The sequence below is a fragment of the Erinaceus europaeus genome, chromosome 23 (assembly GCF_950295315.1).
Source record: "Erinaceus europaeus chromosome 23, mEriEur2.1, whole genome shotgun sequence".
NCBI lineage: Eukaryota > Metazoa > Chordata > Mammalia > Eulipotyphla > Erinaceidae > Erinaceus > Erinaceus europaeus.
In genome coordinates, this window is record NC_080184.1 from 3,951,446 (window position 1) to 3,977,425 (window position 25,980).

The 25,980-nt window shown below is 48.5% G+C and overlaps 1 protein-coding gene across 1 annotated transcript in view; it reads left to right on the forward strand.

The window, feature by feature from the left end:
* The window catches only part of INSR (insulin receptor), a 137,706-nt gene that overhangs the window by 68,330 nt on the left and 43,396 nt on the right, over positions 1–25,980 (forward strand). Inside the window, 3 exon segments of the mRNA XM_060181625.1 lie at positions 6,437–6,758; positions 21,070–21,215; positions 24,172–24,316. Coding sequence (XP_060037608.1) covers positions 6,437–6,758; positions 21,070–21,215; positions 24,172–24,316 — 613 coding nt within the window.

Sequence of the window (25,980 nt, forward strand, 5' to 3'; positions counted from 1 at the left end):
AGCTCTGTCATAGAAATTTTAAAGTTGGGGGGTGGACTGTGGTGCACCTGGTTATGCTCACACCTGGTTATGCTCACATAGTACTAAGCGCAAGGACTCAGTGCAAGGATCCATGTTAGAGCCCCAGGCTCCCCACCTGCAGGGGGGGACACTTCAGAAGCAGTGAAGCAGGTCTGCAAGATGTCTTTCTCTCTCCCTATCTCCCCCTCCTCTCTCAATTTCTCTCTCTGTCCTTTCCAATAAAATGGAAAGAAGTGTCCACCAGGAGCAGTGGATTCATAGTACTGGTACCGAGCCACAGCAATCAGTCTGGAGGCAAAAAAAAAAAAAAAAAAAAAAAAAAAATATATATATATATATATATATATATTAGTATCGATGTGTATGTGGTGGGGTTATTCAATTACATAAAGGAATTGCAGACACACACAAGGATAGTAATTGGGTTATATGTATTAAAATGCTGGGGGGTGATGTGGGGAAGAATTTTCAAGGGTAGGCACCCCCCCAATTTAAAACTAGCCCGCAGGACAAGGGAGATAGCATAATGGTTCTGCAAAAAGGCTCCTGCCTGATGGCTCCGAGGTCCCAGTGTTTTGGCTTCTCCTTCTTTCTCTGTTTCTCATTCCACTAAAAGGCATTAAGGAAAAAAGAGAGAGAGAGTCAGGCGGTAGCGCAGCGGGTTAAGCGCACCTGGCGCCAAGCGCAAGCATCAGCTTAAGGATACGGTTCCACCTGCGGGGGGGGGGGGGGGGGGAGGGTGTCGCTTCACAAGCAGTGAAGCAGGGCTGAAGGTGTCTCTTGCCGCTAGCTCCCCCTCCCCTCTCAATTTCTGTCTCTAACTAATAATAATGAAAAAATAAAGATAGTAAAAAAAAAAAGTTCGGGGGCCAGGTGGTAGCGCAGCGGGTTAAGCGCACATAATGTGAAGCACAAGTATTGGCGTAAGGATCCTGGTTCGAGCCCCCAGCTCCCCTCCTGCAGGGGGATCGCTTCACAGGCGGTGAAGCAGGTCTGCAGGTCTATCTTTCCCTTTCTCTGTCTTCCCCTCCTCTCTCTATTTCTCTCTGTCCTATCCAACAACAACGACAGCAATAGCAACAACAGTGACAACAATAGAAACAACAAGGGCAACAAAAGGGGGGGGAATGGCTTCCAGGAGCAGTGGATTCCTAGTGTAGGCAAAAAAAAAAAAAGTTCATGCCAGAGGCTCCGAGCTCCCAGGTTCAATCCCCAGCGCCACCATCAACCATAGCTGAGCAGGGTTCTGGTTACAAGATAAAAATGAAAAAGACCAGGGAGAGAGCCTGAGAGTGCAGAGAAAGACTGGTAAAATATATATATTGAGGCAGGGTGGGCAGGGGTGTAGGAGAGGGTGCATGAGACAGAGAGAGCAATGGAGCTTGGACCGCCCCTCGCTGGCCTCCCAGCCGCCACCGCCCCCCTCGGGGCCCCTCCCGGGCGAGGCCTGGGGCTGCCACGCGGTGACCCGATCGCCTCCCGGGCACCCGCCCAGCTCGCTCGGCCCTGCCCGCCCTGCGGCTGCCTGGAGCAGCGTGTACCCCCTGTTTTCTCTTGATTGCACCCTTTCCAGCGCCCCCAGCCCGGGCAGGCCGGCGTGAGGGGGGTCCGCGCCTTTTGGGGGGCCCCCAGGGGTGTCCTATGCCCACCCCTTTGGCTCTGCACCGCCCAGCAGCCTTGCAACCCCAGCTCCGGGTGGGCCCGGGAGCCCAGTCTGGGGGCGGGGCCAGCGCGCTGCAACTCGCCCTCTCATTGGCTGATTGTGAGGGCGGCGCTGCGGCGGATGCCACCTCCCGGCCTGGATTCCACGGAGCGGGCTTCTCCATAGAGGGCGGAGCCCGGCAGGCGCGCAGGCGCACATACAACCATCAATACGCAGGCCCTGGCTCTCTGCCCCGCCCACACAGCTCCAAACTGACCAATCCCGTCGCGGTCTGGACTGAACCCCCCCCCCCCCGCCCCCCCCGCGGGTTCCACCCCCCTCCCTTCTGGGCCTCTGTGCGCCGTAATTCTTAGAAGTGCTGCGCATACGCAGTCCAGTCCAAGTGCATCCACTAATGGAAGGTTTTTCTTTTCTTTTCTTTTTTTTTTTTTGGGTGGGTGGGCGATGGTGGTGGTGGTTTAGGGAAGGGTTGACCCGCCAGGCCCCCAGGTTTCCAGCACGGGAGTTGCTGCGATGGTACAGGCTTGGTAAAAGTTTAATTCCCACTCCGTTTCTCCCACACCCCCTAAACATCCCCTGCCTCTTACCCTTCCCCACCCCCAAACCAAGCAATTAAATCATTGACTAGGTCGGGGGTGCAGGGGGCCAGTGAAGAGGGAGACTTAAGCGCCCCAGGGCTTCCCGGGTTGAGGAGGCCTTGAGAGAGAAAGTCTCTGAATGGAACTGAGTCAAGGAGTTTGTAAAATTCACACTTTCTGAGCACCGAAAGGGCTTGTGTCTGCATGAAAACCCCATGACCCAATTGTTCCGAGTGGAAATTTCTGGAAAGCAGTAATTTCTGGGATAATAAATCTTGAGGTTTTTTCTTTCTTTCTTTCTTTCTTTCTTTTTTTTTTCTTTCCCTTCTCTAACTGCAGGCTTTTGGGGAAAAAAATGGCAAGGAAGGAACTGTGATGAGCATATGTTGTGCTAGGAAAAGGATTAGTTAGTGTTATATTGTTATTATGTTTTGGAGGGCACAGCCTCCTCCCTACCCCCCCCCCCCCCAGGCAGCTTGAGGGAAAAAAAAAGCAAACTGGCTTGACAAGGTAAAAGGGACAAAAATGAGTGTTTAGGATTGAGGGGAGACAGCATAATGTGAAAAAAAAAATGTGAAAAAAATAATGTGAAAAAAAAAAAAAAAAAACACCTCTCCTGCCTGAGGCTCCGAGGTCCCAGGTTCAAGCCCCAGCACCACTATCAGTCAGAACTGATAAATGGTTCTCTTGTGCTATGCACGATGTCAGATATTTTTGTTTGCATCTCAGTTACAACTTGGTTCTGTGCTCTGCTGCTACTCCGGCTTTTGACCTTGCTTGGGGTCTACTTGGGTAACATAGTCACTTTGATGTAGGCTGTTTTTTTTTTTTTTTTTTTTTGGTTTGGTTTTTAGATGCAACAGTTGCAAGAACTGTAGAAAGATCAGTCCTGTTGGAGTTGTTTACACTGTAGCCTTTTTCGTTCAAGGGTCTGCAACACAGTTTACCTGCCTATAGCCAATTGAGCCTCCAGACACCCTATATGTTATCTCTGTTTTTCCTCTTTTAAATCACTGTGTGGGGATAGGGGCTGGGCGGTGGTGCAATTGGCAAAGCACACCCAAGGACCTGCGTGAGGATCCGGGTTCGAGCCCCCTGACTCCCCACCAGATATCCTTCAATGCAGTGGCGGCCGGGCTCGGACCTGGGACACACACGCTTGCACACACCGCAACACAGCACACTCTCCAAGTGTGCTTATTCTGCAGGCCCTGACATTAATTTTTTTTTGAATTTTTTTTTTTTGCTTTACATTTTATTTTCTTTCTATTTTTATAAGATAGGACAGAGAGAAATTGAGAGGGGGAGGGGGAGATAGAGAGGGAGACAGAGAGACACCTGCAGACCTGCTTCACCACTTGTGAAGGTTCCCCCCTGTAGACAGGGACCAGGTATGACGCCACTGTCTGCCTCCTCCTCCTCCTCATTCCCTTTCTTTTTCTGCTTCTCCTCTTTTTCTCCCTTTTCATTTTTTTCCCTCTTCTCCTCCTCCTGCTTCTTTTTATCCTCTTTCTTCCTCCTCTTTTTTCTCCCTCTTCCTTTCTCTCCTTCCTCACCTCCTCCTGTTTCTTATTCCTTTTTCCTCTCCCCTCCCCCTCTCTTTCCTCCTCTTCCCTTTCCTCCTCCACCACAGCATGTTTGTTTTATAAACCAGCATTAAGGGGCAGGGGCTGGAGACCAGCCTCCTGGCATTTCTGTTCAATCCGATAAAGTACTTGGAAACAGAGTGGACGATGCCAAAATTGGCATTGGGCTTACCGTTATCACAGTCCTCAGAAGTTAAAAACGGGACTCTCCTGCAAGAGGGAGTTTAAAAAAAAGGAAGGAAAGAAGAAAGAAAGAAGATGGAAACATTTAAATATATATAATATATATTAATTTTTTTTAAACTTTTGAAAATTGTCTTATATGAATTGTATTTATAAATTGTTGCATGTAAATTGTAAATACTTATTTATTGTTGGATAGAGACAGAGAGAGAGGTAGGAAGAGAGACAGAGAAACACCTGCAGACCTGCTTCATCACTCTTGAAGCATTCCCCCTGTGTGTGTGGGGGGGGGATAGGGACTTGAACCCGGGTCCTTGTGCACTGTAGTGTGTGCGCTTAACCAGGTGAACCACCATCTGATCCCCCCCAATAAATTTATTAATGTGAGAGATTGGTGGGGGAAGGAGAGAGAGAGAATCAGGGCACACACACACACACACACACACACACACACACACACACACCCACATACACCACACATGCAATGCTAGGGATTGAACTCTGAACCTCATGCCTGAGAGTCCAGGTTTATCCATTGCTCACCTCCCAGCCATAGTGCCCTCCCCCCCCTTTGTCTCCAGGGTTATTGCTGGGGGTTGGTGCCTGCACTATGAATCCACTGCTCCTGGAGGCTATTTTTTCCCTTTTTGTTGCCCTTGTTTATCATTGCTGTGTTATTATTGTTGTTGTTGTTATTACTGTCGTTGGATAGGACAGAGAGAAATTGAGAGAGGAAGGGAAGACGGGTGGTGGTGAGAAAGGTAAGACACCTGCAGATGTGCTTTACCACTTGTGAAGCAACCCCCTTGCCTCTCTTCTCTCTGTCTGTTCCTTAATAGGGAGTTTTAATTGTTTACACTCTAAGCACAAGGACCTGTGCCAATCCCCTTGATTGGTGCCTGGGAGTCACACCAGGACCCCAGTGTCCCTTCATCCTGCCCCTTTCCCTTTCCTTCAAAAGTCCTTTGCTTTGATGAAATACGCCTCAACCAGTCCAAATTTCACCTTAAGTTTTCCCTTAACGTTCTTGCTTCTTTTTATCTTATTATTTATTTATTCCCTTTTGTTGCCCTTGTTTTATTGTTGTAGTTATTGTTGTTGTCATCATCGTTGTTGGATAGGACAGAGAGAAATGAAGAGGGGGGGACGACAGAGATGGGGAGAGAAAGACAGACACCTGCAGACCTGCTTCACCGCCTGTGAAGTGACTCCCCTGCAGGTGGGGAGCCGGGGGCTCGAACCGGGATCCTTACGCCGGACGTTCTTGCTTCTCAAGTTCCACCTATAAGTGAGATTATTCAGTATTGGTCTTTCTCTTTCTGGCTTGTCTCACTCAACATGATGTCTTCGAGGGTGAGGGACAGAGAAGGAGAGATAGGGACGGAGAAGCCAGATATTGGCCCACCTGCTAGAGTACACACATTACCAGGCACAAGGACCTGGGTTCAAACCCCTTGGCCCCCACCTGCAAAGTTGAGTGCATAGATTACAATGCACAGGGACCCATGTTTGAGTCCCTGGTCCCCACCTATAGGCGGGGGGAGGGAGAGAAGCTTTACAAGTGGTGAAGCAGGGCTGCAGGGGTCTCTCTGTCTCTCTCTTCCTCTTTATCTCCCTCTCCCTCTCAATTTCTGACTGTCTGTATCCAATAAATAAATGCGCATTTAGAAAGAGAGCACACATACAGGACAAAGCACAAACAGTATGTTATTTTAATTCTTCTCTTCCATTGTTAGTTAACAAGATTGTTTCACTGCACCCAATTTGCAAATTGAACTTTGTCACAGGTATGCATGAGTATGACAGAATATAATATCTAGAAAGTACTATCTGGCCTCCACTGGGAACTCACTGTGTGTGTGTGTGTGTGTGTGTGTGTGTTGGGGAGGGAGACGGATCCCCTCCCCCAGGAAAGGGAGGACTCCTTTATTTCTCTACTTGTTTATTTGGAGAGATAGCGAAAGAGGGAGAGAGAGAGAGAGACAGAGACAGACACACCAGAGCCCTGCTCAGCTCTGGCTGATGGTGGTGCTAGAGATTGGACATGGGATCTCAGAGCTTCAGGAAGGAAAGTTTTTTTGTTTGCTTTTGCTGCCTCCCCATCCCTGCATAAGCATTATGTTATCTCCCTGGCCCCTGCCTTTTTCTTACTGATTGCTAAGAACTCTTAACATATGTAGGATTTTTTTTTTTTTTTTTTTTTAACCAGAGCCTTGCTCAGCTCTGGCTGGTGGTGGGATCCCAAAGCCTCAGGCATGGGTGTTCTTTGCTTCACTATTATGGGGTCTCCCTGGTGTTCTTTTTATTTCTCTTGAGTGTTCCTCCAGAGCCCAGAGTTGATAACTTATACACACCCGCTGGGCAAATCCCTTAACCAGCTGTGTGCTCTCTCTCTTCCCCCCTAGTCTGCCCAGCCGCCTGCAAGTCCCACGGCTGTACTGCGGAAGGTCTCTGCTGTCACAGCCAGTGCCTAGGCAACTGCTCTGAGCCTGACGACCCCACCAAGTGCGTGGCCTGTCGCAACTTCTACCTGGATGGCAGTTGTGTGGAGACCTGCCCGCCTCCCTACTACCACTTCCAAGACTGGCGCTGTGTGAACTTCAGCTTCTGCCAGGACCTGCACAACAGGTGTAAGAACTTGAGGAAGCCGGGCTGCCACCAGTATGTCATCCACAACAACAAGTGCATCCCAGAGTGTCCCTCTGGCTACACCATGAATTCCAGCAAGTGAGTCCCGGCTGTGAGCTGGAGAGTGCCGTGTGTGTGTGTGTGTGTGTGTGTGTGTGTGTGTGTGTGCGCGCGCGCGCGCGCGCGCTGCGCGCTGCGCGCGCGCATGCGCACAAAACGGGTGAAGTGTCTCTTGTTTTATTCTGTCCTGTCCCATTCTATTCTATTTTATCCTGTCCAGTTCTATTCTAGTCCTTCCTATTCTTTTCCATCCTATTCTGTCCTGTCCTATCTCATCCTGTTCTGTTCTATTCTATTTTATTCTTTTTTTAATTTTATTTATAAAATGGAAATATTGACAAGACCATAGAATAAGGTCACAATTCTACACAATTCTCCTCTCCTCTCCTCTCCTCTCCTCTCTTTTCCTATCCTATCCTATCCTATCCTATCCTATCCTATCCTATCCTATCCTATCCTATCCTATCCTATTTTGTTCCATTTCATTCCGTTCTGTTCCGTTCCGTCCCATCCCGTCCCATCCCGTCCCATCCCGTCCCATCCCATCCCATCCCGTTCCATTCCGTCCTATTCTGTTCCGTTCCATTCCAATCCATTCCATTCCATCTTATTCCGTTCCGTTCCGTTCCATTCCATTCCATTCCATTGTGTTCCATTCCACTCCACTCCACTCCACTCCACTCCACTCCACTCCACTCCGTCCTGTCCCGTTCCATTCCATTCCATCCTATTCCATTCCATTCTGTTCCATTCCACTCCACTTCACTCCACTCCACTCCACTCCACTCCACTCCACCCCACCCCACCCCACCCCACCCCACCCCACCCCACCCCACTCCACTCCACTCCGTCCTGTCCTGTTCCATTCCATCCTGTTCCATTCCGTTGGGTTCCATTCCGTTCCGTCCCATTCCGTCCCATTCCGCCCCACCCCACCCCACCCCACCCCACCCCACCCCATCCCTCCTGTTGTTGTCTGGGGAATATGGTGTTATAGTTGGAAAATGGACTAGAAGATAGGATCAGGGCAGAGAGTAGCTCGCAAATATGGGAAAAGTATATAAATATTGTTATCTGTCAACCCCTTTGATGTGATCTGGGGCTCATATTCAGCACAGGAGCCTGTGTAACTTCTGCATCCCTCTAGGTCTGAGCTCACATTCTGTGGTCATGGCTAGGAGCATTGCAGGCTGCGCTCATTGTAGGACCCGTCTTCCTCGAGTGAGTCTGTTAACCCAGCCTCCCACTGGAGAATGGGGCGGCCCCCGCCAACGGTGACCCACGTTGAGGGCAAGGCCAGACCACTCTCTTTTCCTTTCCTATTTCTCTTTCTCCTCTTCTTCCAGCATCATCGTCTTCTCCTTTTATTTTTTATTTACTCCTTTTATTGATTACTAGATAGAGACAGAAATTGAGAGAGGAGAGGGAGAGAGACAGAGACACCTGCAGCTCTGCTTCACCTTGTGCACTGTAATGTGAGCACTTAACCAGGTGTGCCACTTCCTGACCCCCTCTTCTTTGTCTTCCTCCTCCTCTCCCTCCTCTTATCTCTTTTTTCTTTTCCTTTTTTTAATATTCATTTTCTTATTTATTCCCTTTTGTTGCCCTTATTGTTTTGTATTGTAGTTATTATTGTTGTCGTTCGTTGTTGGATAGGACAGAGAGAAATGGGGAGAGGAGGGGAAGACAGAGAGGGGGAGAGAAAGACAGACACCTGCAGACCTGCTTCACCGCCTGGGAAGAGACTCCCCTGCAGGTGGGGAGCCGGGGGCTTGAACCGGGATCCTTGAGTCGGTACTAGCGCTTTGCACCATGTGTGCTTGACCTGCTGTGCTACCACCCAACTCCCCTCTTTTTATTTATTTATTTATTTATTTATTGCTGCCCCCCAAAGGAAAGTGCTATCAGGCCATTTCACCCTTTGGGTGAGGACTCAGAGGCTTTCTATCACCAGCGATGAGTCAGATTATCTCTTACGCACAAGTCAGACTTTTTGTTGTCGTTCACCGTGCGAGCCACTGGGAAGAGTTATTTCCACATCTCAAGTGGGGGATGGGGGGAAGTGGCTATCAACCAGTTTGGAAGATCCGTTTCCTGGTGTATTATGTCCAGGGCTTAGAAACACACACACATACACACACACACACACACACACACACACACACACACCCCACACGGGTTAAGCACAGGTGGTGCAAAATGCAAGGACCGGCCTAAGGATCCTGGTTCCAGCCCCTGGCTCCCCACCTGCAGGGGAGTCGCTTCACAAGCGGTGAAGCAGGTCTGCAGGTGTCTGTCTTTCTCTCCCCCTCTCTGTCTTCCCCTCCTCTCTCTATTTCTCTTTGTCCTATCCAACAACGACGACATCAATAATAACCACAACAATAAAACAACAAAGGCAACAAAAGGGAATAAATAAATATTAAAAAATGAAACACACACACACACACACACACACACACACACGAAAATGCAATCAAAACAAAACAGGACCAGATGCTTGTCCAAAGGTCTTGAGCCTGACCTTCTTACACTAAAAAAATTTTTTTTTCTTTCTCTCCTCTCTCTCATGTTAAATTCTTCCTCTTTCTGTCTGAGCATCAGCCCAAAGCCAGTGTCTGCTGGTGGGAAATGTTATTACCTGTCCCTCCCTCCCTGAGTGTCCTTGGGAGGAGGGGAAGAGGAAGTGGATTTTTAATTCAGTTCTGAGGAGTCCCTGGTCTGGTGCTTGTGAACCTGAGGGAACAATATGTTTTGTTTTTATCCCTTTCTCTCTGTCTCTCTCTCTTGCGCTCTCTCTCTCTCTCTCTCTCAATAAAAGCTATCAAGTTGCTTTGTGGACCCAAAATAAGCCACTATCAATCACGTTTATAGGCCAGGTTCTAGTTTCTTTTTCTTTCTTTCTTCCTTCCTTTCTTTCTTTCTTCCTTTCTTTCTCTCTCTCTTTCTTTCTCTCCCTTCTTTCCTAGCTGATTTATCAGTAGACTTTGGATTTCTTTTTCTTTTCTTTTCTCTTCTCTTTCTTTTTTGTTCCATCCTCCTCCTCCTTTTATATATTTAAAATATTTTTTCCTTTTTCTTTTTTTAAAAAAATTTATTAGTTATTGGATAGAGACACAGAGAAATTGAGAGGGGAAGGAAGATAGGGAGGGAGAGAGACAGAGAGACAGAGAGACACATTCAGACTTGCTACACCACTTGTGAAGCTTTCCCCCTGCAGGTGGGGACCATGGGCTTGAATCCAGGTCCTTAAGCGCTGTAATTTGAGTGCTGAGGCAGGTGCATCACCACCTAGCCCCCCAAATATTTTCACTTTTGGGAGGGGGGTGGAAGGTAAGAGTCCTGCTCAGCTCTGACTGATGGTGGTGTTGGGGATTGAACCTGGAGCCTCAGAGCCTCAGACAGGAGAGTCTTTTGCAGAACCAATACACTGTCTCCCCAGCTCTAGTCCATGGTATGTTGTGACTACCTCCATTCTCTGAAACTTCCCAGCTTCCTCTGTATCTGGAGACCCAGAGCTCTTGTTTTCTATCAGAAATCCATTGCTTGGTGTATTTTATTTATTTATTTTTAATGAGAGAGATAGAGAGCTAGACCAGAGCACTGCTCAGTTCTGGTGCTGGGTATTCAAATGGGGACCTCAGAGTCTTAGGAAAGTTCTCTTTCTTTCTTTCTTTCTTTCTTTCTCTCTTTCTATTCTCGCTCTCTCTGTCTTTCATTAAAAAAAAATAATGTACTGGGAGTCGGGCGGTAGCGCAGCAGGTTAAGCGCAGGTGGCGCAAAGCGCAGGGACCAACATAACGATCCCGGTTCGAGCCCCTGGCTCCCATCTGCAGGGGAGTCGCTTCACAGGTCGTGAAGCAGGTCCGCAGGTGTCTTATCTATCTCTCCCCCTGTCTTCCCCGCCTCTCTCCATTTCTCTCCGTCCTATCTAACAACGACGACATCAATAACAACAACAATTATAACTATGACAATAAAAAAAGGGCAACAAAAGGAAAAAATACATACAAAAAAATAATGTGCTGATACTTTTTTATTCTCATATTTGATAGGACGGAGGGAAATGGAGAGAGGAGGGGGAGATAGAAAGGGAGAGAGACAGAGAGACACTTGCAGCTACTTCACCACTCATGAAGGTCACCCCCCCCTCGAAGGTGGGGACTGGAGGCTTGAACCCTGGTCCTTGTGCACTGTAATGTGTGTGCTCAACCAGACGTGCCACTACCTGGTGCCTCTTACTTTCTTTCTTTGCAAGTGGTGAGGCAGGGCTGCAGGTGTGTCACTCTGTCTTTCTCCCTGTCTGTCACCCCCTTCCCTCTTGATTTCTGGCTGTTTCTATCCAATAAATAAAGGTAATAAATTTTAAAAAAAGAAATGAAAATAGTTGGGGAAACAGTATAATGGTTCTGGAATAGAGGCTCTGAGGTCTTAGGTTCAGTTCCCAGCTCCACCGTCAACTAGAGCTGAGCAGGATTCTGGGAAATAAAAGGAGAAGAAGGAGGAAGAGGAGGAGGGGGAGGAGAAGATGGAGAAGAAGGAGAAGAGGAAGAGGAGGGGGGGAGGAGGAGAAGAAAAATAGAGGCGTTTCCCTCTTCGTGACTGAGACTTGAGAAGTTGTGCATACCTCTTTCAGTGTTTCTCCTGGTGAACCTGTGACCAGTAGACACCACCCCCTACTCCCCTGAACTTCAGCAGTGAGCTCTGTCACTCTATGACATTTCTCCCAGTGAACCAGAGCCAAAGGAGGGGATCCTTGCTACATGTTTACCTTGTAACTTCAACGTTTGCTCTTGTTGTCTTGGCTATATTTTTACTTTGTAACTTTAACATTTCTTCTTGTCGGCTATATTTTTACTTTGTAACTTTAACATTTCTTCTTGTCCGCTATATTTTTACTTTGTAACTTTAACATTTCTTCTTGTCGGCTATATTTTTACTTTGTAACTTTAACATTTCTTCTTGTCCGCTATATTTTTACTTTGTAACTTTAACATTTCTTCTTGTCGGCTATATTTTTACTTTGTAACTTTAACATTTCTTCTTGTCGGCTATATTTTTACTTTGTTACTTTAACATTTCTTCTTGTCGTCATTGTTCATTGCTGGGACTTCACTGCTCTGGGTTGATTTTTTTTTTTTAAGCTGGAGTGAGAGAAAGAGAGAGAGAGGAGGCCAGGCAGTGGTGCACCTGGTTAAGGTATGCACATTTTACAGTATGCAAAGACCTGTGTTCAAAACCCTGGTCCCCACCTGCAGGGAGGAAAGTTTCATGAGTGGTGAAGCAGGGCTGCAGGCATCTTTCTGTCTCTCTCTTTCTCTGTCTGTCACTCCCCTCTCAATTTCTCTCTTGTCTCTTATCTAATAATAATAATAATAATGTTTTTAAAAAGAGGTGATGGGGCTGGACGGTGGTACATTAGTACCAAGCACCTGCACAAGGATCTGGGTTCGATCCCCCACTCTCTGCTTGCAGGGGGGGACACTTAACAAGTGGTGAAGCAAGTCTGTGTCTCTCTGTTTCTCTCCCTCTCTAGTCCTCCACCCCTCTCTCAATTTCTCTCTGTTCTGTCCAATCAAATGGAAGATACAGCTGCCAGGAGCAGTGAATTCATAGTGCTGGCACTGAGCCCCAGTGATAATCCTGGGGTGGGAGAGAGAGAGAGAGAGAGAGAGAGAGAGATACTAGGGAGGGAGAAGGGAAATCAAGGGAGACCACAGACCTAAAGCTTCCTCTAATGTGGAGGGGCCCAGGCTCAAACCTGGGTCACTTATATGGCAAGGATGAGCTCTCCTGCCAGCTTTAGTGCTCTATTGAATTTTAAAGGAACTACTTAATTCCTTATTAATGACACGAGGAGTGGGGGGAGGCAGCCTCTGGCACATGTGATGCCAGGAATTGAATTCAGGACCTCAGGCTTGAGGGTCTGATGTTTTTTTTTTTCCTCCAGGGTTATAATTTGGGCTCAGTGCCTGCACTACAAATCCACTGCTCCTGGTGGCCATCTGTTTTCCATTGTTACTGTTGTTGGACAGGACAGACAGAAATGGAGAGAGGAGGGGAAGACAGAGAGGGGGAGGGAGGGAAAGATAAACACCTGCAGACCTGCTTCGCCGCCTGTGAAGTGACTCCCCTGCAGGTGGGGAGCCGGGGGCTCGAACCAGGATCCTTATGCGGGTCCTTGCACTTAGCACTAAGTGTGCTTAACCCAGTACACCACTGCCTGGCCCCCACTGGCCTCTAGTGTTATAGCCACTGCACCACCTCAAGGCTGCCTCACATTCTTTTTTAATTAATAAATTAATTAATTGGAAGAAACAGAGAAATCCATAGGGAAGGAGAAGGCAGTGAGGAAGAGAGAAAGAGAGAGACATCTGCAGCCCTGCTCCACCACTCGTGAAGCTTCCCCCTTCCAGGTGGGACTGGGGGCTTGAACCTGGGTCCTTGCACATGGTGATGTGTGCATCCAAACAAATTCATCGCAACTCAGTCTCAGGTAGTCGTTAAAAAAACATTTTTTTTTTCTCCCCAGGGTAGGAAAATAGCATGGTGTTTTTTTTATTTTTTATTAGAGACTTTCATGCCTGAGGCTGGAAAGATAGCACAGTGGTTCTGCAAAAAAGTCTCTCCTTCCAGTTCAATCCCCAGCATCACCACCAGCCAGAGCTGAGCAGGGCTCTGGTTAAAAAAAAAACAAAAAAACATGCATATGTAAAGAGTTCTTACAGATCAACAAGAAAAAAGCAGAGTCAAGGAGACAGTACAGTGGTTCTCTGAAGAGACTCTTAACTTTTTTTTAAAACAATTTATTTATTAATGAGAAAGATAGAAGGAAAGAGAGAAAGAACCAGACATCTTTCTGGTACACGTGCTGCCAGGGATCAAACCTAGGACCTCATGCTTGAGAGTCCAATGCTTTATCCACTGCGCCAACTCCCGGACCACTCTTGCTTTTTTAAAAATATTTATTTATTCCCTTTTGTTGCCCTTGTTGTTTTATTGTTGTAGTTATTATTGATGTCATTGTTGTTGGATAGGACAGAGAGAAATGGAGAGAGGAGGGGAAAACAGAGAGGGGAGAGAAAGACAGACACCTGCAGACCTGCTTCACCGCCTGTGAAGCGACTCCCGTGCAGGTAGGAAGCCGGGGGCTCAAACCAGGATCTTTGCGCAGGTCCTTGAGCTTCATGCCACGTGCGTTTAGCCCACTGTGCCACCGCCAGACTCCCAGAGTCTCTCTTGCTTGAGGCTCTGAGGTCTCAGGTTCAATCCCCAGTACCACCATCAGCTAGAGCAGAGCAGGGCTCTGGTCAAAAACAGAACCCCCCCAAAAAAAAAAAAAAAAAAGCTTTAGTTTTTCTACAAGACTTGTGTTCTGTCAGATGTGGTTTGCTATCTGGTATAGCCAGATACGGCTTCTTCCAGCTTGTGGCTTCTCTAGGAAGGCACTTCAGGGGTTTTGAGAGGAGCATGCATCTGGGAACTCACGTGAATTCATTAAATAGCCTCACCAACTATGGCCACCTCCTTCTCCTCCTTCTTCTCTTTCTCCTCCTCCTGTTTTCTTTCTTTCTTTCTTTCTTTTTTCTTCCTTCCTTCCTTCCTTTCTTTCTTTCTTTCTTTTTTTTGTCTCCAGGGTTATCACTGGGGCTCGGTGCCAGCACTACAAACCCACTGCCCTTGGCAGCCATCTTTTCCCATTTGATTGGACAGGACAGACAGACAGAGTAGGGGGAGACAGAGAGGGAGAGAGAAACAGAGACACCTGCAGACCTGCTTCATTGCTTGTCAAGTGACACCCCCCTCCCCCGCAGGTGGGGAGCTGAGGGGCTCGAACCTGGATCCTTGTATGGATCTTTGCACTTAGTACTGTGTGCACTTAACCGGGTTCACCACTGCCCGGATCTAACCCTCCCTTCTTCTTTCAAATTCAAATCACTTTTTTTAGGGAAAGACATTATTTTCCAGCTTGTATATCTTTAAAAAAAATTTATTTATTTATTTATTCCCTTTTGTTGCCCTTGTTTTATTGTTGTTGTTCTTGATGTTGTCATTGTTGGATAGGACAGAGAGGAATGGAGAGAGGAGGGGAAGACAGGGAGAGAAAGACAGACACCTGCAGACCTGCTTCACCGCCTGTGAAGCGACTCCCCTGCAGGTGGGGAGCCGGGGGGCTCGAACCAGGATCTTTACACCGGTTCTTGTGCTTTGCGCCACCTGTGCTTAACCCGCTGCGCTACCGCCCGACTCCCCAGCTAGTATATCTTATGTATTCTTTCTTTAAAAAATTTTAATACATCTTTTATTTATTTATTATTGGATAGAGACAAGAAAGAAATTGAGGGGAGGGAGAGAGAGACATACCTGCAGCCCTGCTTCAGCACTTGTGAAGCTCCCCCCCCATTCAGGTGAGGACCAGAGGCTTGAACCTGGGTCCTTGCACACTGTAATGTAAGTACTTAACCAGATGTGCTACTGCATGGCCCCTTCTTTTAAAAAAAATTTAAAGTTTTTTTTTTTTTTTTTTACTTACTTTAATGATATAAATGGATGGGGGAGGGACTCAGGAGAGAGAGACAGAGACCAGAGCCCTGCTCAGCTCTGGCTGATAGTGGTGCTGGGAATTGAACCTGGGACCTCAGAGCCTCAGGCAGGAGAGTCTTTTTTGCAGAGTCATGATGCTGTCTCCCCAGCCCTTATGTTCTTTTTCAGTCTTTTCTTTTTATAGTTTAATCTCTTTCTTTTTTCAGTCTTTTCTTTTTATAGTTGAATCTTTTTCTTTTTTCACTTTGTTGCAGGGAAAATGTTAATGGTTTATACTACAGTTGTTGACACATAGTTACAATCTCTTAGCTCCCTGTGAATATTGTCTGTAACACACTTTCCCCTCCAACTTGGGTCTTTTTTTCCACCATCATGAACCAGCACCCCAAAGTCCCTCTCTGGCCTCCTTCTCCAGAGTCCTTTGCTTTGGTGCAATCCACTAAACCCAGTCCAACTTCTGCTTTTTGTTTCCCCTTTCTTTTTTTTCTCAAATTCTGACCATGAGTGAGATCATCCCATATTCATCCTTCTCCTGGCTGATCTCATTTTCACACCATTCCTTCCAGCTCCATCCAAGAGGAGGCGAAGAAGGTGAACTCATCCTTCTTCATAGCTGAGTAGTATTCCACACTCTATAAAAACCACCGTTTCTGGCAGGCGGAGAACAACTGTCGCCTCCCACATGGGGGGTAGGGTGGGTGGAGAAGGCCAGTTGTGATGACACGCGTGTCCCCATGACTTGTTCAGAACAGGTGCCAGGCCAGACAGTAAATATTTTCAGTTCTGGGGGACCATATGGCTATTACCACATGAGGTAAGCCAACAGGTAGGGTGTGTGTGTGTGTGTGTGTGTGTTTGACAGGGGGTGGGTGTTTGTTCCATTGTGACCATTATCTACAAAAGCCAGGTGGCCAGCTGGGCTGTGACATCACAGTGTCACTTGTCATTTACACAGATAGGCTGTTTGTAGGCACAACAATAGAACCCGTGCGTTTCGTAGCCATTCTTGGACACCAGCTGGAGCTCCCCCCAAATAAAACCCTCCCAAAGTCCACACCCACCCCACCCCCCTGGAACTAGCACGAGCCCCAAGAAGTGACGGTCCTTTGCCAGGACTCTATCACTTTGTCACTTTATGTGGTTTTAAAAATTTATTTTATTTTTAAAAAATTTATCTTCCCTTTTGTTGCCTTTTTTTATTGTTGTTGTAATTGTTATTGTTGTTGTTATTGATGTCGTCATTGTTGGGTAGGACAAAGAGAAATGGAGAGAGGAGGGGAAGACAGAGAGTGGGAGAGAAAGAGAGACCTGCAGACCTGCTTCACCACCTGTGAAGCGACCCCTTTGCAGATGGGGAGCCAGAGGCTCGAACAGGGATCCTTCTGCGCTAACCCGCTGCGCTACCACCTGACTCCCAGCTTTTTTTTTTTTTTTTTAATATTTATTTATTTATTCCCTTTTGTTGCCCTTGTTGTTTTATTGTTGTAGTTATTATTCTTGTTGTTGTTATTGATGCTGTTGACGTTGGATAGGACAGAGAGAAATGGAGAGAGGAGGGGAAGACAGAGATGGGGAGAGCAAGACAGACACCTGCAGACCTGCTTCACCGCCTATGAAGCGTCTCCCCTGCAGGTGGGGATTTATGTGGCTTTTTGATGTGAACTGAGCTCATCACACTTTGGGGGTGTGGAGGTGGTGGGAGGAGGCTCCCCTGGCCACCCTGCCCTCACTTCTGCTCGTCTAGCTGTGTGACGGGGGGGAAGGAGGGAGGGGGTTTCTTACAAATTCTTTGGGTTGCAGAATTTGCTAGAATGATTCACCACTTTAAGAATTAATCTGGGGGCTGGGTGGTGGCACACCTGGCTGAGTGCACATGTTACAGTGTACAAGGACCCAGGTTCGAATCCCCGATCCTCACCTGCAGGGGGAAAACTTCACAAATGGGGAAGCAGGGCTGCAGGTGTCTCTATTTCTCTCCCTTTCTCTATCACCTTTTCCCTTTCGGTTTCTGGCTGTCTCTATCCAATAAATAAATAAAGGGAATAAAAAATATATTTAAAAAAATTCATCTGGTGTGGTCCAGGAGGAGACGCAATGGATAAAGCATTGGACTCTCAAGCCTGAGGTCCTGAGTTCAATCCCCAGAAGCACATGAAGCAGGACAAATGTAAAAGAAAAACAAATCTGGTATGTGTCAGGGGTGGGGTTGGGAGGGGACTCTGAGTTCGAGCCCCCGGTCCCACTTGCCAGGGGGGAAGCTTCATGAGTGGTGGAGCAGGGCTGCAGGTGTTTCTCTTCCCTCTTCCCCTCTCCATTTTTGTCTGCCTCTATCCAATAAATAAATACAAATTAATCAGGGGGAGGCTTACCTGGATAGTGTGCTACTTTGCCATGTGTGTGACCTGAGTTCAAGCCTGGCCTCTACCTCACTGGAGAAAGCTTCATGGCTAGACGGCTAGGGTCTCTCTCTTTATAAAACATATTTATTCTTTTTTATTATACACACACACATGCACACACACATACACACACACATATTGCCTCCAGGGTTATCACTGGGGCTTGGTGCCTGCACTATGAATCCACTGCTCCTGGAGGCTTTTTTTTTTTCCCTTTCTTTTTGCCCATGTTGTTGTTATTATTACTGTTGTTGTTGTTACTGTTGTCATTGGAAAGGGTAGAGAGAAATTGAGAGAGGAGGGGAAGACGGAGAGGAGGAGAGAAAGACAGACACCTGCAGACCTGCTTCACCACTTGTGTAGCGACCTCCCCTGCAGGTGGGGAGCTGGGGGATCGGAACCGGGATCCTTACTCCGGTCCTTGCACTTCGCACTATGTGCGCTTAACCTGCTGCACCACCACCCAGCCCCTCTATTTGTATTTATTGTTGAATAGAGTCAGAAATTGAAAGGGGAGGGGGAGAGAGGTAGAGAGAGACACCTGTAGCCCTGCTCTATCACTCATGAAGCCTCCTCTGTTGTAGGTAGGGACTGCGGGCTTGAACCCAGGTCCTTGTGTGTGGTGACATGTATGCTTCACTGGGTGTGTCACCACCTGGCCCTCTGCAATTTCATTTTGTTTGACTTCAGATAGGGTCCTATTGAATGCACATTCTTCATTTATTTTAATGAGAGAAAGAGAGAGAGACAGAGAGAGAGATGGAGACCAGAGCCCTGCTCAGCTTTGGCTGATGGTTGTGCTGGGGATTGAACCTGGGATCTCAGAGCCTCAGACAGGAGAGTCTTTTGCAAAAAAACTGTTGTCTTCCCAGACATATGAAATACTTTTTTTGTTATTGTTGTTGCCTCCAGGGTTATTGCTGAGGCTCACCATGAATCCACTGCTCCTGGAGGCCATTTTTTCCCCCTTTTGTTGTCCTTGTTGTAGCCCTGTTGTGGTTATTATTGCTGTTGTTGATGTCGTCGTTGTTGGATAGGACAGAGAGAAATGGAGAGAGGAGGGGAAGACAGAAAGAGGGAGTGAAAGATAGACACCCGCAGACCTGCTTCACAGCCTGTGAAGCGACTCCCCTATAGGTGGGGAGCTGGGGGCTCGAACCGGGATCTTTACGTTGGTCCTTGAGCTTTGCGCCACGTGCGCTTAACCTGCTGTGCTACTGCCTGACCCCCATAAAATACTTTTTTAATAACAGTGATAGATGCGCGCGCACGTGCGCGCGCGCGCGCACGCACACACACACACACACACACACACACACACACACACAGAGACACACAGCGAGAGAGAAGGAGAGGGAGAGGGAAAGAGAGCCATACCAGAACCCTGTTCAGCTCTGGCTGATGGTGGTGCAGGGAATTGAACCTGGGACCACAGAGCCTAAGGCCTGAAAGTCCTTTTGCGTAAGTATTATGCTGTCTCCCTGCGCCTGTCATTTTCTTGTTGACTTGTAAGAACTCTTTACATATGTGGGATTTTTTTTTTTAACCAGAGCCCTGCTCAGCTCTGGCTGATGGCAGTGCTGGGGATTGAAACCTCAGAGCCTCAGGCAGGAGAGTCTTTAGCAGAACCACTGTGCTGTGTTCCAAACCCCCCTGCCTTTCTTCCTTTCTGAGTTCACTTTCTCTCTCAGCCTCTTTCTACCCCCTCTCCATTCCCTATGCCACCCCCCACCACAACTAGGATGCCAAACCCTCTTTGAGACTCTACAAGGAAGACATTTCTCTCGGCAAGTTCCAGAAGAAACCCTCTCTGGACTAATTTGGGGGCTGGGGGTTGCACCCATTTTTTGAAGCCCCAGATGGGCAGAAGTGGAACAGCTGCCCAGCCCAGATGGGACCTGGTGGGGGGTGCTCTGAATTGGGGGGAGGGTCACCATTGTCCTGCTAGCTGGGGTCTCATTAGACCCCCCCTTCCCAGAGGACAGCAGGTGTCCTGTGTGTCCCCTGGGTGGTGGCCAAGGGACAGAGTGAATATTCCTGAGGCTCATGTGTTCAGCTGTCCCCATAGTGTCTCCAGGGGTCCATCTCCCTGCCCTGGGGTGTCCTGTCGCCAGGCTGAGTCCTCTGCTGACCTTGGGATGTTGTTACCAGAGGCCATGGTGGGCAGGAGTGGCCCAAGACTGTCAACTTCAGCCAGTGGCTCTCTCCTGGGTGGCCTTGGAGCTGATGCTTAGGGAGGAGGCTTTGGATGGGGGGTGTGTGTGCTGGCTTGGAGGGGTGCGGTTGAGGTGGTCACACCTCCTTTTTGGGAGAACTGTTTGGTTTCATGCCAGCAGAGCTGGGTGAGGTGCTGGGATGCTGGGATTGGGGTAGCAAGGTTACAGGGGAATCCTGTCAGTTGGGGATTGTGTCACTCGCTGTTGTGTGTGTGTGTGTGTGTGTGTGTGTGTGTGTGTACTGGGCTTTGTATCTGTGCTGGGCCATGTGTATGTGCCTGTGCTGGGCTGTGCATCTGTCCTGGGCTGGCTATCGGTGCTGATGTGTGTGTGTGTGTGTGTGTGTGTGTACTGGGCTTTGTATCTGTCTGTGCTGGTATGTGTGTGTGTGTGTCTGTCTGTCTGCCTATTCTGGACTATTTGTGTATTGGGCTCTGTGTGTGTGTGTGTGTCTGCAATAGGCTGTGTGTGTGTATATGTGTGTCTGTGCTGTGCTGTGTGTCTGTTCTGGGCTGTCTGTGCTAGGCTCTCTCTCTCTCTCTCTGTGTGTGTGTGTTTGTGTGTGTACTGGGATTTGTATCTGTCTGTTCTGGGCTGTGTTTGTACTGGACAGTGTGTCTGTCTGTGCTGGGCTGTGTGTCTGTGTGTGTCTGTCTGTGCTGGGCTGTGTGTGTATAAGGTGTCAACTCTGGGAGGAACACTCAAGAGAAATAAAAAGAGCACCAGGGAGACCCCATAATAGTGAAGCAAAGAACACCCATGCCTGAGGCTTTGAGATCCCACCACCAGCCAGAGCTGAGCAGGGCTCTTGTTAAAAAAAAAAATCCTACATATGTAAAGAGTTCTTAGCAATCAGTAAGAAAAAGGCAGGGGCCAGGGAGATAACATAATGTTTACGCAGGGCTGGGGAGTCAGCACAGTGGTTCTGCAAAAGCAAACAAAAAAACGTTCCTTCCTGAAGCTTTGAGATCCCATGTCCAATCTCTAGCACCACCATCAGCCAGAGCTGAGCAGGGCTCTGGTGTGTCTCTCTGTCTCTGTCTCTGTGCTGGGCTGTGTTTGTGCTGGACTATGTGTGTGTGTGTGTTGGGTGTGTGTCTGTCTACATGGCTCTGTGCCGGGTGGTGTCTGGCCTGGGTCCGCCCTGACCTCTCTCTTCCCCTGTCTGTCTGTCTGTCTGTCTGTCCCCAGCCTGCTGTGCACCCCCTGCCAGGGTCCCTGCCCCAAGATCTGCCAGATGGAGGGCGAGAAGACCATCGACTCCGTGACATCGGCCCAGGAGCTGCGGGGCTGCACCGTGGTCAACGGCAGCCTTATCATCAACATTCGTGGCGGCAGTGAGTCTGGGGGGATGCTTCCGGGAGGGGGGTGCACCCTGTCCTGTGAGCATCAGGAAAAGCTGCCCGGAGGGTGATTATTGGGAGAGGGTATGCGCCCCTCCTGTGAGCATCCAGGGAAAGATGCCTGGCTTGGCTTGGCTTCCACTATTTATTTATAATTTGTTTATTTATGTATTTTTTTGCCTCCAGAATTATCGCTGGGGTTCAATGACTGCACTTACGAATCCACTGCTCCTGAAGACTTTTTTCCCCCTCTCCCTTTTATTGGATACAACAGAGAGAAATTGAGAGAAGAGGGGAAGATAGAGAGGCAGAGAGAAAGACAGACACCTGTAGACCTGCTTCACTGCTTGTGAAGCGTTCCCCTCTGCACATGAGGAGCTAGGGGTTTGAACCCAGATCTTAGCGCTTGCCCTTGCGCTTAACCCAGTACAGCACCACCTGGTTCCTTTTCCACTCCTTTAAAAAACTTATTTATTCATTTATTTATTGGATGGAGACAAAGAAATGGAGAGGGGAGAAGGAGATAAGAGAGGGTCCGGGTGGTGGCGCACCTGGTTGAGTGCATATGTTACCATGTTCAAGGAACCGGGTTCAAGTCCCCTGGTCCCCATCTGCAGGGGGAAAGCTTCCCAAATGGTGAAGCAGGGCTGCAGGTGTCTCTGTTTCTCTCCCTCTCTATCTCCTCTTCTCTAAATTTCTTTTTTTTCTTTTTTAAAAAATGTTTACTTATTTATTTATTCCCTTTTGTTGCCCTTGTTTTTTTTTTATTGTTGGAGTTATTGTTGATGTCATTGTTGTTGGATAGGACAGAAATGGGGAGAGGAAGGGAAGACAGAGAGGGGGAGAGAAAGACAGACACCTGCAGACCTGCTTCACCACCTGTGAAACGACTCCCCTGCAGGTGGAGAGCCGGGGGCTTGAACCAGGATCCTTCTGCTGGTCCTTGCGCTTTGCGCCACCTGCGCTTAACCCACTGCGCTACCACCCAACTCCCGCGTTCTCTAGATTTCTGTCTCTTTCTACCCAATAAAATAAATAGAAGATAATAAAAAAGAAACATTAAAGAGTAATGCAAAAAAATTTTTTTAAAGAGAGAGGGAGAGAGACAGCCCACAGCCCTGTTTCACCACTTGTAAAGCTTTCCCTCTGCAGGTGGGGACCAGGGGCTTGAACCTGGGTCCTTACACATGGTAACATGTCTGCTTTACTGATTGTGCTACTGCCCAGCCCCTCATTTATTTATTCTTTTTGAAGGGAGATGCAAAGAGAAAGGTGTGTGTGTGTGTGTGTGTGTGTGTGTATGTGTGAGAGAGAGAGAGATAGATTGAGATTGATTCCAGAGCCCTGCTCAGCTCTGGCTAATGGTTTGGGGATTGAACCTGGGGCCTCAGAGCCTCAATCAAGAGAGGCTTTTTTTTTAAAAAAAAAGATTAATTAAATTTAATTTAGTTTAATTTTTATTATCAGTGATTTATAAAATAAAAGGTACAATTCCACACTGTTCCACTACCAGAGTTCTGGGTCCCCATTCCCTCCATTGGAACCACTGCAGTGGTTCTCCCAAGGTCACAGACATGGGTTGACTATTATTTCTAGAAGTCTCTGTCTATATTTATATAGACTTGCCCATTTTTCTCTGTGGTCCTGCCTTCTCTTCATAAGTCACACCTCCACCATTTACTACTTCCGAATGTCTTTCCTTTTTTTCTCCCTCCTCTCTCTGGGTCCTGATGGCACTGGGGTTCAGAGCCCTCTGGTCACCTTCCCCTAACATGTCACAAGAGAGTCTGTTTGCAGAACCATTATGCTGTCTCCCCCAGCATAATAGATCTGTATTTATTTTTACTTTTCCATTGTCCTGGGTTTTCACTGTGACAGATTGAGTTTTTCCAGATAGGAAGACAGAGAAGAGAGGGACAGAGACAGAGACGGAGAGAAAGACAGAGAGAAAGACTATGGCAGCGAAGCCCTCTTCAGTGCAGGGGAGGCTGGGCTCAGACCCTCACCAGGTGAGCTGTCTTGCTGCACCGAGGACTCTGCATTTTTGGCAAGCAGCCGACACACACCCTGTTAGGGGTCTGAGGACCAAGTTTCCAGCACTCCTGTGTTCGAGCCCCTGATCCCCACCTGCAAACCTCACGAGCAGTGAAGTAGGGCTGCAAGTGTCTTTCTCTCCCTCTCTCTGTGTCTCTGTTTCTCTCCCTGTTTCTCTTACCCTCTTCTCTGTGCCTCTGTCTCTCTCGCCTTCTCTGCCTCTCTCTCTCTCTCTGACACTCTCACTGCCTCTCCTCCACCTCTCTGTCTCTCTTGCTCGCTGTGGCCCTGTCTGTTCCTCTGTCTCTCTTGTCCTCTCCCTTTCTCTCTGTTTCTCTGGCCCTCACTCTCTCTGTCTCTCTCTCTGTCCCTCTTGCCCTTTCTTTGTCTCTTGTTCTCTCTGTGTCAGTTTATCTCTTTGGCTTTCTTGCTCTCTTTCTGCTTCTGTCTCTCTCCTCCCACCCCCATCTCTTTCTCTCCCTTTTTGTCTCTCTTGCCTTTTCTCTTTCTCTGTCTCTCTCTTTCCTTCTCTCTCTCTCTCGCCCTCTCCCTTTCTGTTTATCTGTATCTCTCTCTCATCTCTCTGTGTCTGTCTTTCTTTCTCTGCCTCTCTTACCCTCTTTATCTTTCTTTTCCTCTGTCTTTCACACAAACTCCCTCTCTCTATCGCTCATCCTTTCTTATCTCTCTGTCTCTCTTTATCTCTCATGCTCTTTATCTCTGTCTCTCTACATCTCTTGCCCTCTTTCTCTGCCTCTTTGTCTCTCTCTACCTCTCCCACCCTCTACCACAGAGCACTGGTGGAAGCCTTCCACAGGCCAGGAGTCCCGGGAATTGCCTCTGCTGGCAAGCACAGACAGGCACGCAGGTAGAGACATGTCTCTGGGAGATCTCAGAGGCTCTCTTCTCTTCTTAGACAACCTGGCGGCCGAGCTGGAGGCCAACCTGGGCCTGATCGAGGAGATCAGCGGCTACCTGAAGATCCGCCGCTCCTACGCGCTGGTGTCTCTCGCCTTCTTCCGCAAGCTGCGCCTGATTCGGGGGGAGACGCTGGAGATGGGGTACAGCGTGGGGGAATGCATAGGGGCTGGAGTTGCGGTGCCGGGGGTTTGAAGGACTGGAGTTGGGGTACGGGCGAGTAGGGACTGGATTTGGGGTGTGAGGGGGCTGAGGGCTGGAATTGGGATGCGTGGGGCTTGAGGGTCTGGATTTGGGGTGTGAGGGGGAGTGGGGGCTGGAATCGGGGTACGCAGGGCTTGAGGGACTAGAGTTGGGGTACGAGGGGCTTGAGGGGCTGGAGCTGGGGTGCGCGGGCGAGTGAGGGCTGCAATTGGGGTACGCGGGGCATGAGGGGCTGGAGTTGGGGTGAGGGCTGGAATTGGGGTACGTGGGGCTTGGGGAACTAGAGTTGGGGTACACGGGGCTTGAAGGGCTGGAGATGGGGTACACAGGGCTTGAGGAACTAGAGTTGGGGTACACGGGCACTTGAAGGGCTGGAGTTGGGGTGCGCTGGCGAGTGGGAGCTGGATTGGGGTACGCGGGGCTTGAGGGACTAGAGTTGGGGTACACAGGGCTTGAAGGGCTGGAGTTGGGGTACACAGGGCTTGAGGAACTAGAGTTGCGGTACACGGGGGATTGAAGGGCTGGAGATGGGGTGCGTGGGCGAGTTGGAGCTGGATTGGGTACCCAGGGCTTGAGAGGCTGGAGCTGGGATGCGGGGACGGGGGGGCGAGTAGGGAAGGTGAGGGTAGATGGCGCTCTTGCTGATGGGCAGCTTCATAAGCAAGACGGAGGTCCGCGGTTGAGTGCACAGCTTACCACAGACAAGGACCCGGGTTGGACCGCCCCCTCCCCACCATCGGGGTGAAGCAGTGCTGCAGGTGTCTGTCTCTCACCTTCTCTATCTCCCCCTTCTTTCTCAGTTTCTTTCTGTCCTCTGGAGCATAAGAAAAAGGTCGGGGGGAGCTTTCATGCCCGAGGCTCTGAGTCCCCAGTTTCAGGTTTCAGTCTCCAGCACCACCATCAGCCACAGCTGAGCAGGACTCTGTCCAGGACAGTAAATAAAGTAAAAGAAAAAACAAAAAAAGAAAGAAGAAGAAGAAGAAGAAGAAGAAGAAGAAGAAGAAGAAGAAGAAGAAAAAGTCACAGAAAGATCCTCCATGATCACATTTCTATGTAGAATTAAAAAAAAAATAGTCTCAGAAGGCTAAAAGTGGATCTACCCTGTGATCCTGCAATTCCTGTCCTGGGGATAGATCCTAAGGAACCCAACACACCCATCCAAAAAGATCTTTGTTTACCTGTGTTCATAGCAGCACAATGTGTAATAGCCAAAACCTGGAAGCCACCCAGGTGTCCAACAACAGATGAGTGGCTGAGCAAGTTGTGGTCTAGATACCCAATGGAATACTACTCAGCTGTTAAAAAATGGTGACTTCACCTTCTTCACCTCATCTTAAATAGTATTTCATAGTGGATGGTAATGTATGTGCTCAACCTGGCCCTACTGCCTCTATTTCTCTCTCTCTCTCTCCTCTCTCTTTCAGAGCACTGCTCAGCTCTGGGTGATGGTACTGCGGGGCACTGAACCTGAGACTTGGCGTGAGAATCTCTTTGCAGAACCATTATATATACTATCTAACCCCAACCCCCTTTCTTTCTTTCCCCTTCCTCCCCTATTCCTTTCTCCTTCATTCTTCCTTCTTTACTTTTTCCTTTCATCCAT